The sequence below is a fragment of the Scardinius erythrophthalmus genome (assembly GCF_964197995.2).
Source record: "Scardinius erythrophthalmus genome assembly, chromosome: 16".
NCBI classification, from domain to species: Eukaryota; Metazoa; Chordata; class Actinopteri; order Cypriniformes; family Leuciscidae; genus Scardinius; species Scardinius erythrophthalmus.
The window spans coordinates 41767774-41781255 of record NC_138236.1 but is presented as its reverse complement, the minus strand read 5'-3'; the positions used below and the strand labels follow the sequence as shown (position 1 = coordinate 41781255).

Here is a 13482-nt window from a genome sequence, read left to right as displayed (position 1 = left end):
AAGATATCACGAGTTCATTGAAATGATCCATCCTCGATCACTTTTAGTCAGCTTTGACGAAACTCCTCTTAGCCAGCGCGCGTCTTTTCAAAGTGACATCTGACCTGAATATTGCGCGCTGAGTAGCTAAAACGGACTTATCGTGTTGTGTTCACCAACAAGGGTGCGGGTGCTTGTCTGTTTCTACTGTAAAACATGAACTCGCGATGCCTTGACAGCGGACAATACCGGCTTTTGTGAAAAAAAAAAAAAAAAAAAACTTGTTTAGGGTTTAGTCAGTCTTGTCAGGCGTCTTTTTCAGATGAGGAGATTAACGTTACACACCGGCAGGCGGTTGGTGAGTAAACGAAAATGTGCGCTTTAGCGGAAGGATGTTACGTGTCGTGATAATGTGGAGAGTGTCAAAATAAAGGTGCATATCGATATTTTAAGTGTGGAATCGATGCATCGTATCGTTAGACGTTATATCGATGCATCGATCCATATCGATGTATCGTTACACCCCTAGTTGAAAATAGCGTTGACATCTGCACCCGTACTGAAATTCTTTGATCCCACAAAGAAAACTAAAGTGTCCACTGATGCATCTAAAAATGGTCTTGGTGCGGTTCTATTGCAAGCTGATGATGAGGTTTGGAAGCCAGTAGCATATGCGAGTAGATCCATGACTGATTCTGAGTGCAAATATGCACAAATCGAAAAAGAGTGTTTGGGATTGGTTTTTGGAATGGAAAGGTTTCACAGCTATGTTTATGGTCTTCCTACTTTTGTGGCAGAAACCGATCATCGTCCATTGATTGCAATAGTGAAGAAGAATCTGACGGAGATGACACCTAGGATTCAAAGACTGATGTTGAAGTTGCAAAGGTATGATTTTGACTTGGTGTACATGCCTGGCAAATACCTGGTGTTGGCAGATACACTTTCAAGAGCTCCGACAGGAAATTGTGTGAGTACAACAGAAGAAGATGTTGAGATGCATGTGAAAATGGTTCGTACTGCGTTTCCTGTATCAGATGAAAAGTCAAAGCTGATAGCACAAGAAACCAGAAAAGATGCTGAACTGCAAGCTGTTGTTGACAACATGCATGATGGATGGCCAATAGGTGAATCTTCAAAATATTGTGAAGTCAGAGGTGATCTAAGTGTAGTGGATGGAATGCTTTTGAAACAAAACAGAATTGTAATTCCACAAAGCTTAAGACAAGACATGTTAAGTAGGATTCATGAAGGTCACTTAGGGATGGAAAAGTGTAAAAGGAGAGCGAGAGACACAGTCTTCTGGCCTGGGATGAACAAAGATATTGAGAATCTGGTGAAAAAGTGTGACACATGTCAGAAATTCAGAAGCAAGCAGATTAAAGAACCAATGATGATACCAGACTTACCAACATCAGCCTGGGAGAAAGTTGGAATGGATCTCTTCCATCTGAAAGGTAATAATTATTTAGTGGTGATTGATTATTACTCAAACTATCCTGAACTAGCCTTACTTTCTAACATGTCTACAAAGTGTGTGATTACACATGCAAAGTCAATCTTTGCAAGACATGGAATACCACACACCGTCATGAGTGACAATGGTCCATGTTTTAGTAGCAAAGAGTGGCAAGATTTTTCAGTGCAATATGACTTCAAACATGTTACCTCGAGTCCAGAATATGCTCAGTCGAATGGTAAGGCGGAGAAAGGTGTTCATATTCTCAAGCAACTTTTAAAAAAAGCTGCGGATAGTGAGTCTGATCCGTACCTCGCTTTGCTCAACTATAGAACATCTCCATTGGAATGTGGTATGGCTCCAGCGGAAATGCTGATGAATCGAAAACTTCTTACTACAATGCCATGTTGTTCACAGCAAAGAAGACAACTGAAGTTAAAGCAGAAGTTCAACCAACTGAAAGAAAAGCAGAAATTCTATTATGACAGATCTGCAAAACATTTGCAACCATTGATGATGGATGATGTCGTGAGAATCAGAAATGATGAGAACTGGAGCAAGAAAGCTGTAGTCATGCAAGAGGTAGCTCCGAGATCTTTTCAGGTGAAAACAGATGATGGACAAATTCTCAGAAGAAACAGACGTGATTTGTTAAAGACTGAGAAAGAGTCACAAGTCCTGAATCAAAGCAATCCTGATTCTGAGTCAACTGCATTGTCTGCAAAAGAAGAATGTGACACTAATTCAAACACAGACAGTCAAACATCAAACAGTCATACAGTTACACTTAGGAGATCTGCAAGACAGATTAGAAAACCTGAGAGACTGAATTTGTGAGAAATTGCTCAAAGTTATTGCAATGAAAAAGTAATTTTGTTTTAGTTGAACATTATATTATTAGTTTTATACGGGTATACAAACATTGAGTTAAGAATTTATATAGAATGCAAAGTTAGATATATAGTATAACCTGATGTTTACTGTTTAATGTTTTCTTTAAAGAAAGGGGGATGTAATGATATCAGTTTATGTTGTTACCTGGGAAAACCACTAGAGGTCACTGTGGTGAAGTGATGGGGTTGGGATATAACGTGATGTATGCAGAAGAAACAAGGCACATGGAGAAATAAAGAAACACTTGTTGTTACTGCATTGCAGATTGTTTAATTAAAAGATAATTAAACAAAACAAGGTTTGCCCCAAAAACTTTTCCAATTGTCTATAAATTCTATATTATTTTGCTCTTACTATCCTCAAAAAACCACCGTAGCTTCTCATTCGAGTTTGCAATTTGAGAGAAAGGCCGTGAGTTACTGACTGTTTGCAATTCGCAAATCTCACCACTAGATGCCGCTAAAAATCACACACTGCACCTTTAATAATAACCATTATTAATGCAAAGCATGCAGAAGTTCATTGCAAAAGAAATAATCCTACTAAAACCCTTCTGCTCTCTTGCTCCAGTTTCTCTAATTGGAAACTCCCACCACCATTTCTACTAGTGCTTAACCGAACCCTCTGAGCGTCCCATACGCTCGTATAACACCAAAACACAACAGAAATTCACAAAAGACATAAATTTTATTTGCTCGCTGTTATCATAATCTTTAGAATCCATACTGTGACTGACACATCGCCATATAAATGTCTTTTGCTGGCGCTTTTGACATTTTCACAATAAATAAATGATTGTGATTACACTTGTCTGTCTGTTATGTTTTTCTTCATAACGTTACGTAGTTTGAAGAAATGGTTATGTATTAGGTGTAGCGGCCTAACCTAGCGGCCTAACCTTTTTAATGCTATATTGTTTCTAAAATTGTAATTTTCCAAATTCCGCCACATCTCTGTTCATTACGTTTTATGCTGTTTATATTCTGTATAAAAAAGGTATGTTTAGGTAAAAAGAAAATTATACAGATATCTTTATGCTATGAAAGATTTGTAAATATGTGACGTTCTGTAGCTGTAAAAACATAATAATATTTTGTTTAAATGTTGCAGATACTTCCACATTATACATTTTAACATCTATCTACATGTACAAAAAAACATACATTTTTGTGTCTCTGAAAATTACGTATTAATACCTACATATTAACAATGGGACCAGGCTGTTCAATGATAAAATGAGAAAGATGAGAACATATTCAATATTTTAGCAGATTAAATCTTAAAATACTGTATGAATTAGTTCACCACATCATGACAGCAATATTACAGACAACACAACTCACCGTATTCTCTGTTGTCAGCTTGTCTTATTGGAAATACTTGAATGAGTTGAACGTGCTTTAAGCCAATAATTAAACCAGTATATCTGACATTAAATCCCCATACTCTGTGACTTTAAGTAGACGCTATTGATGACAACCATGCATTTGTGAACATGAAGGAAACTTTTGATATTTACTGTTAAAATCACACATTTAAACACTGCAGATTCTATTGATACCAAAAGTTGAATGAATATCTGATAACAATATGTTTAAGAATTTAAGAGATATGATTTTGTGATATCAGCATTTAAAACCAAACGTCAATGATGCATTTTTATGATTTTAATAATTTTAATAATTAGAACTAAAATGTGGCTTTCATGTATTCACAGAAATTCTCATAATAAGCAGTACATTGACATTTACATTTAGTCATTTAGCAGACGCTTTTGTCCAAAGCGACTTACAAATTAGGACTAAATTAAGCGAGTCATTGTGAAGAGGCAAAAAACAACGCAAGAAGTGCTCAAGATACCAAGTGCAGGCATTGTTCAGAGTAGCATAAGTCCGATAAGGAAAAGATTTTTTTATTTTTTTATGATGTTAAGTGCTCAGAGAAGAGATGGGTTTTCAGTTGTCTTTTGAATGTTGCCAGGGACATGTTTGAACTGTGCTCATCCACACAGTCCAGACCACATTCACTCAGCCATTCTATCCGGGGTTTGGGGCTTTCAGTAGAATGATTAACCCCCTGATACCAGCTCGCTTTTTTCAGTTCAGTTCAAAAGAAATTAATTTTGCTCTGTGGACTTTGATATTACAAGCAAGTTTCATACATCAATCGATTCTGTTAAATGTGTATTATTTTTCTGTATACTCACAATAAAAACAAAGTGTTGTGCTTTTTGCCAAATAAAGGAAAATAAACGTGATGCGAGTTCTGCCTTCTCTCTGTCAGTGTAGTCCATTCTGAAACGCGTCCGAAAATGAACAATAACTCAGCGAATACTCAGTCAAACAGGCAAACAGACATACAGGCATGAAGCTTGAATTCTCTTCTTTTAAATGAAGTAATTTATATAAAAAACAAATATTCTCATCTTGTGAAATCTGTATTAAAAGAGAGCGATTCCAGTCGACCTCATTACAACTAATTCAAATGTAATGTGACTCCGCCTACGGAGAGCGCGCGCTATTCAAACGCAAATGAATGAGGCAATCCGCGCAATCCTGTGAACGCAGGATTAGGTTAGGGTTAGATCATCACTTTAACACCGTCTCGTAGCGCTGTGAGGAATAACAATAATGAAAAAAGTACCTCAGAAGTGCAGGTATATCGAGGAGCGAGCTGAGGAATACTGTAAGTTTTTTTTCTTCTCACGTGAATCGGGTTTCTGTTTTTGATGAATGAACGGCAGAGATGCGCGCTGTTTACCACAGCTCGCAAAAAGACAGTTTAAATTTAAATTGCGTCTCTGTGTGAATGAATGATGATGTTTTAGCAAACTGTATTGCCGTACTGAGTTAATCGACAGAAATATGTTGAAATAAAATGTAGGCTATTTGTATAAGCAACGTTTTAAACTGAAAATGAACATTTATATGCCCTAATATTTCATAAAAACAACGTTACAGTCAGGCGTTTCTGTTTGTGTATGAATGTTTCGGTTTTAGCAAACTGTATTGCTACACTCAGTAAATATCGACTAAAATATGTTGAAATAAAATGTATTTGTATAAGCAACATATTAAACTGCAAATTAACATTTATATTTCTTATAATAAAAATGAAAGACCTATGTTACAGACATATGAAAGACAACATGTCGTTGATTAGTTTTGGATAGATTATACATTTTTATTGTAAAATATCTGCCACCTCAAATAAGCTTTTGTTTGCCAATATTTGCTTCTGTTAAATATAATATGTTCTGTCAAAAATAAAGTTATCAAATAATCAATCAAATCCTTAACTTTGAAATATGTATGATAAAATGTATACTTTAGTTTTTACAAAGAAAGATTACACTTGAATTGTTGTTGTAATTGTAACCTTTTTAATAAAAAAATATATTTACAAGGTAGATGTAAACAAACTATTAAAAGGTAAATATAAGCCTTTTCTTTAAATAACTTTTATTGTGTTTTATCATTGACAAATTTGGGGAGAGGATAAATATTCCAAAACTGAAAATACAGTATGAGAATTAACTGCACAATTACTAGACATGTTTTCCTTGGATATTATAGGCCAAATTGCAAGCACAATATGTGGAAAAATAAAAAAGAATTGAGATGCTTCCAACTGTTGCTCTTGCATTCTTGTGGCTCAGTGACTCACCTGAATGAATGGCTAATTAAGTATGCGGGCCCCATTGTCTCCTAAGGTGTGAACCACTAAATATGCATGACCGTTGACGCCCACTCCGCATATGGCCTTTCCAAACAGAAAGTGCTTTGCAAAATTCAAATCAATGTATTGTGTTATGTGAATGATAAGGCAGGGTGATTTTCACTTCATTTTGAAGAAAAAACTCTAGGCGACAACATCAATTAGTCAAAAGTCTTATTGACACATATTTAGAATGTGTTTTATGGCCTTATTTCAGAAACTTTAGTTTTTAGTTTTTTCAATAACCATGCATAAACATTATTCTCTCAAAAATGCAGACATATACATTCTTGTTGCTCACATTTCATGGTAGCCCTGTTTGTGCTAAATAGTGTGTAATTTTTTTTTGCCATTAATATGTTTATAAGCAACTGAAAAAAGCAAAAATGTCAGGGCATGTCAGAACATCTCAAGGACCCCAAAAACACCTTAGACCCCAGAGGGTTAAAATGATTGAGCATCAGACATGTATTGATCAATTGATGTCTCTTTGAAAAAGAATAAAAAGGAGGGTGAGGTTTAATCCAAGTCTTATAAAGCAATATGATTATTCTGTATATGATTAATATGATTAACCATATTCCCTCTGATCAAATCTGTGCTCAGTTCATGTCTACAGAAGCCAAATCGAATATGGTGACATGTCACTAATATCAAACCCTCAGCAGTGGTTGTGTCAGGATCTGGGCTCTGTAAACAGCAGAGACATCTCTAAATATCTTCTGTGTTGGAGGATTTCTGCATGTGTTAGCAATGGATGCAGGATCACTTTCTCTCCACATGATAATCACACTCTTCATCTCTGTTGATTTCCACAGTCACTGTTCCCAAGACCAGGCGCGACTTCCTTCAATGTAAGTCAGAAAACAAGCAGAGAAACTCACTGAGTGTGTTCATGTTCTTCCTGGAGAAGCTGAGAGAACACATGACAGAGGAGTTTTAGAGCTGATCATGTGAATGATGATTAAACTGCACTGAGACACTGCTGATATACTGAACATGAAGAGTTCAGAGACATTAAAAGATCAGATTCATAATTCCTGATTGTGATGTGTTTTATCTCCATCAGATTCCCATCAGCTCACTCTGGATCTGAACACAGTGCATAAACACCTCCTTCTGTCTGAGGAGAACAGAGTGATTACTTACACTGACACAGTCCAGTCGTATCCTGATCATCCAGACAGATTTGATGGGTGGCCTCAGGTGTTGTGTAGAGAGAGTGTGAGAGGACGCTCTTACTGGGAGATTGAGTGGAGTGGTGGTGTGTTTATATCAGTGTCATATAAGAGCATCTGCAGGAAGGGAGAGGTTAAAGAGAGAATGTTTGGAGCTAATGATCAGTCCTGGAGTTTGTTCTGTACTTCCTCCAGTTACGCATTCCTACACAATAGCATAGGGACTGATCTCCCTGTAGTGTCCAGCAGTAGAATAGGAGTGTATGTGGATCCCAGTGCAGGAACTCTGTCTTTCCACAGCGTCAGCGGAGACACAATGAGCCTCATACACACAGTCCAGACCACATTCACTCAGCCGCTCTATCCGGGGTTTGCGGCTGGTCCTGAATCATCAGTGAAACTGTTGATGAATGAGAACAGACTGTAGAGAGATTCTACCCATAATGCTTTGAGCTTCATGATAAATCAGTAACAGTGAGATGTTATAAAGTCTCTTATTTTATCTTCATTAATAACACAGCTGAACTTCTGTACCTGAAATATCATGTCAGAATAACTGTATAATAAACCCTCATATAGACATCAGTGTGTGTGATGGTGTGTGTCTTCCTCATATAGTCATCAGTGTGTGTGACGGTGTGTGTCTTCCTCATATAGACATCAGTGTGTGTGACGGTGTGTGTCTTCCTCATATAGACATCAGTGTGTGTGACGGTGTGTGTCTTCCTCATATAGTCATCAGTGTGTGTGACGGTGTGTGTCTTCCTCATATAGACATCAGTGTGTGTGACGGTGTGTGTCTTCCTCATATAGTCATCAGTGTGTGTGACGGTGTGTGTCTTCCTCATATAGTCATCAGTGTGTGTGACGGTGTGTGTCTTCCTCATATAGACATCAGTGTGTGTGACGGTGTGTGTCTTCCTCATATAGTCATCAGTGTGTGTGACGGTGTGTGTCTTCCTCATATAGACATCAGTGTGTGTGATGGTGTGTGTCTTCCTCATATAGTCATCAGTGTGTGTGACGGTGTGTGTCTTCCTCATATAGACATCAGTGTGTGTGACGGTGTGTCTTCCTCATATAGACATCAGTGTGTGTGACGGTGTGTGTCTTCCTCATATAGACATCAGTGTGTGTGACGGTGTGTGTCTTCCTCATATAGACATCAGTGTGTGTGATGGTGTGTGTCTTCCTCATAAAGTCATCAGTGTGTGTGATGGTGTGTGTCTTCCTCATATAGACATCAGTGTGTGTGACGGCGTGTGTCTTCCTCATATAGACATCAGTGTGTGTGACGGTGTGTGTCTTCCTCATATAGACATCAGTGTGTGTGACGGTGTGTGTCTTCCTCATATAGTCATCAGTGTGTGTGACGGTGTGTGTCTTCCTCATATAGACATCAGTGTGTGTGACGGTGTGTGTCTTCCTCATATAGACATCAGTGTGTGTGACGGTGTGTGTCTTCCTCATATAGACATCAGTGTGTGTGACGGTGTGTGTCTTCCTCATATAGACATCAGTGTGTGTGACGGTGTGTATCAGGCCCTCAGATTTAACACGCTGGACTCTGTCGGAGAGGTAGTTGGAGAACCAGGCGAGGCAATCATGGGAGAAACCCAGGCTATTGAGTCGGCTGATGAGAACACGGTGATTGACCGAATAAAAAGCCTTGGACAGGTCGATGTAAACGGCTGCACAGTATTGCTTTTTATCAATGGCGGCTATGATGTCGTTCAGAACCTTTAGAGTAGCCGTGGTGCAGCCATGACCAGCACGAAAACCAGACTGCATAGCAGAGAGAATGCGATGGGATTCCAGATGACTGACAATTTGTTTGTTGACCAGTTTCTCAAAAACTTTGGAAAGACAGGGTAGGATGGATATTGGTCTGTAGCAGTTAGGGTCGAGGGTGTCTCCCCCTTTAAACAGGGGAATGACTGCAGCGGATTTCCAATCTCTCGGGATTTCAGAAGATAAGAGAGAAAGATTAAATAGACTACTGATAGGAGCAGCAATAATATTTGCAGATAGTTTTAGGAAAAATGGGTCCAAATTATCCAGCCCAGCAGATTTATATGGATCCAGCTTCTGCAATTCTTTCAAAACATCGGCTGTCTGGATATGGGTAAACGAAAAGGTGGCTGAGCACGGAGGTGTTGTGACTGTAGGGCAGCAAACTTGAGGGCGAGTATTTAGATGAAAAGCATGGCCGGCTTCAGCGAAATGCTTATTAAAGTTTTCTAATTGTGATAAGGAAGAGATAGGATCCAAATGCAATTGAAAGATTAGAGTTTATTGAGAGAGCAGTGAAAAGGTCTCTTCAAACAGGAACACAGGTAGCTGCAGGTTATGCAGAAATAACTGTCTCTTCAAACAGGAACACAGGTAGCAGCAGGTTATGCAAAGTAAAGTAGTCTCTTCAAACAGGAACACAGGTGGACAGCAAAAGTCTTTAGAAAAGATAACAGGACGGTCTCTGAAGAAGGTCCCCTATAAACGGGTCAGCAGCTCTCTAATAACTCTCTCGTTCGTGGCAGGAATGCAGCAGATTTCAGGGAGACCGGCTCGTAGACTTTAGACCTCTCGTCTCCACGTGCTGGGCGGCAGCAACGCACAGAACACAGCTCAGGGCGTTCGTCGACAGCGGGAGGACTGGACACAGTGTAGAAGAGAGGATTAATAGACAGTGAAATGGCTTAGCTGACCTGAACCAGTAAGTAGACAGGACTGTGACACGACAAGACAAGACAGAAACAGCAGGGTTCGTAGATAGACCACCAGCATACTACTCAAACGTAATAATCCGGCAAAAGGCAAGAAAACAGAGAACATTAAATACCAAGCGGACTAGGGGAGAGAACAGGTGAAATGAATCAGCGAGATAACAGCTAATGAGAGTCAGCTGAGGAGGAAAAAGGGAAAAAGGGAAAAAGAGAGGTAGTGACCAGCAGAGGGGGGAAAAGGACAGGAAAAGTCAGAGAAAAGAACTAGACTCATGACAGTGCCCCCCCCTCAGCGAGCGCCCCCTGGCGCTCCCGAGGGAGGGACCTGGCGGCTCCGGAGGAAATCATCAACGAGAGAGCGGTCCAAGATGTCCCGGGAGGGAACCCAGCTTCTCTCCCCAGGACCGTAGCCCTCCCAATCCACTAGGAATTGATGGCCACGACCGCGACGACGCATATCAAGAATCCTACGTACAGTATAAACTGACGTGCCCGCGGCATGAATAGGAGGAACGAAACTACGAGAAGGAACGCGTACGACTGACTTTATGCAGGATACGTGAAATACCGGGTGAACGCGCCGGAGCTTAGGAGGAAGCCTCAACTTTACCGTGACAGGATTGATGACCTTGGAAATCTGAAAAGGACCGATAAAACGGGGAGCTAATTTACGAGACGGTGCCTGAAGAGGCAAATTGACAGTGGAAAGCCACACTCTTTGACCACACACATACCTAGGACTCTTGACACGACGTTTATTAGCATTTCTCAGAACACGAACCCTTGAACGACACAGAGATGCTCTCACCCGTCTCCAAGTACTTTTACAGCGTCTAATAAAAGCCTGAACGGAGGGCACGTTGGACTCTGTCTCTTGGGAGGAGAAAAGGGGAGGCTGGTATCCCAGACAACAGTGAAACGGCGATAGCCCGGTGGCGGAGGACGGGAGAGAATTGTGAGCATGTTCTGCCCAGGGTAATTGCTCGACCCACGAAGAGGGGTTCCGAAACGCCAGGCTGCGCAAAAGTCGACCGACAATCTGGTTAGTGCGTTCAGCCTGCCCGTTGGTTTGAGGGTGGAAACCAGACGAGAGGCTGACTGACGCACCAATTAGACGACAGAACTCTTTCCAGAACTGGGACGCGAATTGAGGTCCCCTGTCAGAAACGACGTCAGAGGGAAGCCCGTGATTCTTGAAAACGTGAGATACCAGTACTTGGGCTGTTTCCTTGGCAGAGGGGAGTTTAGGAAGCGGTATAAAGTGAGCGGACTTGGAAAAACGGTCTACCACGGTAAGAATTACTGTATTACCAGCCGAAGATGGGAGGCCGGTAATAAAGTCTAGACCAATGTGGGACCAAGGACGCGACGGAATGGGAAGTGGTCTAAGAAGACCGGCTGGCGGAGAATGACCAGACTTGGTTTGAGCGCAGACAACGCAAGAGGCAACGAAGCGACGTACATCACGTTCTAAAGTGGGCCACCAAAATCGTTGACGGACCGAAGCTAGCGTGCCCCTAACGCCGGGATGAGCAGTTAACTTGGAAGAGTGAGCCCACTGAAAGACTGCCGAGCGAGCGGAAACAGGGACAAAAAGGAGGTTCTTAGGTACGTTTCGCGGAGCGCTCGTATGAGACAGAGCGCGCTTAACGAGCCTCTCAATACCCCAGACGGCGGTACCAACTACACGCCCCGGCGGAATTATCTCCCGGGGCGAGGAGATGGCGTCAGTGGAGTCGAAAAGACGAGACAAGGCGTCTGGCTTGACGTTTTTTGAGCCAGGTCGATAAGAGATCGTAAAATCGAAACGAGCGAAAAACAATGACCAGCGAGCCTGACGCGCATTAAGTCTTTTGGCTGAACGAATGTACTCCAGATTTCTATGATCCGTCCAGACTACAAACGGAACGGTAGAGCCCTCTAACCATTGTCTCCACTGGCCCAATGCCAAACGGATGGCAAGAAGTTCCCGATCCCCCACATCATAATTACGCTCCGCAGACGAGAGGCGGTGAGAAAAATAAGCGCACGGATGAACTCTATTATCTGAGTCTGAGCGCTGGGATAGAACGCCCCCAACGCCCACCTCAGACGCATCAACCTCGACAATGAACTGCTTGGATACATCAGGAGTCACGAGAATGGGCGCGGTAGTAAATAAATGCTTTAACTGATCAAAAGCCCTTTGAGCAGACTCTGACCACTTAAAACTCGACTTGACCGAAGTGAGAGCAGAAAGAGGCGCGGCGACTTGACTGAAATTGCGTATAAAGCGTCGATAGAAATTGGCAAATCCAAGAAAACGCTGTAACGCGACTCGAGACTCGGGAATGGGCCACTCGGTAACGGCTTGTACCTTAACAGGATCCATGCTTATCCCCTCCGCCGAGATAACAGAACCAAGAAAGGTGACTGAGTGGGCATGAAACGTACACTTCTCAGCTTTTACGAACAGACGGTTCTCCAGGAGGCGCTGGAGGACACGGCGAACATGCTGGACATGAACTTGGAGAGATGGTGAGAAAATCAGAATATCGTCTAAATAAACGAAGACGAAGACGTTAAGCATGTCTCTCAGTACATCGTTGATTAATGCCTGAAAGACTGCAGGAGCGTTGACGAGGCCGAACGGAAGAACCCGATATTCAAAGTGCCCTAGTGGAGTATTGAAAGCAGTCTTCCATTCGTCCCCCTCCTTAATGCGGATTAAATGATACGCATTTCGCAGATCTAATTTAGTGAAGACCCTCGCCCCCTGTAAAAGCTCGAATGCGGAAGCCATAAGCGGCAAGGGGTAACGATTCTTAACGGTAATTTCGTTAAGCCCCCGGTAATCGATACAAGGTCGGAGCGAGCCGTCTTTCTTTTTGACAAAGAAAAATCCCGCACCTGCTGGCGAAGAAGAGGCGACAATAGTACCGGCGGCTAACGAATCAGACAGATAACTTTCAAGCGCCTTGCGTTCAGGACCCGTTAAAGAATACAATCTACCGCGAGGAGGCGAAGAGCCGGGTAACAGATCAATGCTGCAATCATAGGGACGGTGAGGAGGAAGAGAAGTGGCCCGGGACCGACTAAAGACCGCCCTCAGATCATGATACTCCTCCGGAACCCCAGTCAAATCGGCCGGCTCCTCCTGATAAACAGAGACAGGGGAAACAGAAGGATTAGCGGATAACAGACAATTGACATGACAAGACAGGCTCCATGAAAGTATACTATTACAGGACCAATCGAAGTGAGGATTGTGTCTGACTAACCAGGGGTGACCAAGAACTACCGGGGAATAGGGAGAGTGAAAAACTAAAAAAGAAAGAGTCTCATGATGGTTTCCTGAAACAGTTAGAGTTAAGGGAAAAGACTGAAGATCGATACTGGGCAGGGGGCTACCATCTAAGGCAAAAAGGGGTGTGGTCTGTTTACGGCTCCTCAAAGGAATACCTTGTCTTCGAGCCCAAGCTTCGTCGAGGAAATTTTCCTCAGCTCCAGAGTCTATTAAAGCCTTGCACGAAACAGTGGTACCAGCCCAGCT

The 13482-nt window shown here is 41.8% G+C and overlaps 1 protein-coding gene across 2 annotated transcripts in view; it reads left to right on the top strand.

The window, feature by feature from the left end:
• LOC308703840 (stonustoxin subunit beta-like) overlaps nucleotides 1-7813 on the top strand; it is a 124599-nt gene extending 116786 nt beyond the window's left edge. For both annotated transcript variants that reach the window (XM_081387799.1, XM_081387800.1), the window contains exons 6-7: nucleotides 6868-6903; nucleotides 7119-7813. In XM_081387799.1, coding sequence (XP_081243925.1) covers nucleotides 6868-6903; nucleotides 7119-7654 — 572 coding nt within the window. In that variant the 3' untranslated portion in view covers nucleotides 7655-7813. The remainder of the gene's footprint in view (nucleotides 1-6867; nucleotides 6904-7118) is intronic.
• Nucleotides 7814-13482: the final 5669 nt, after the last annotated feature.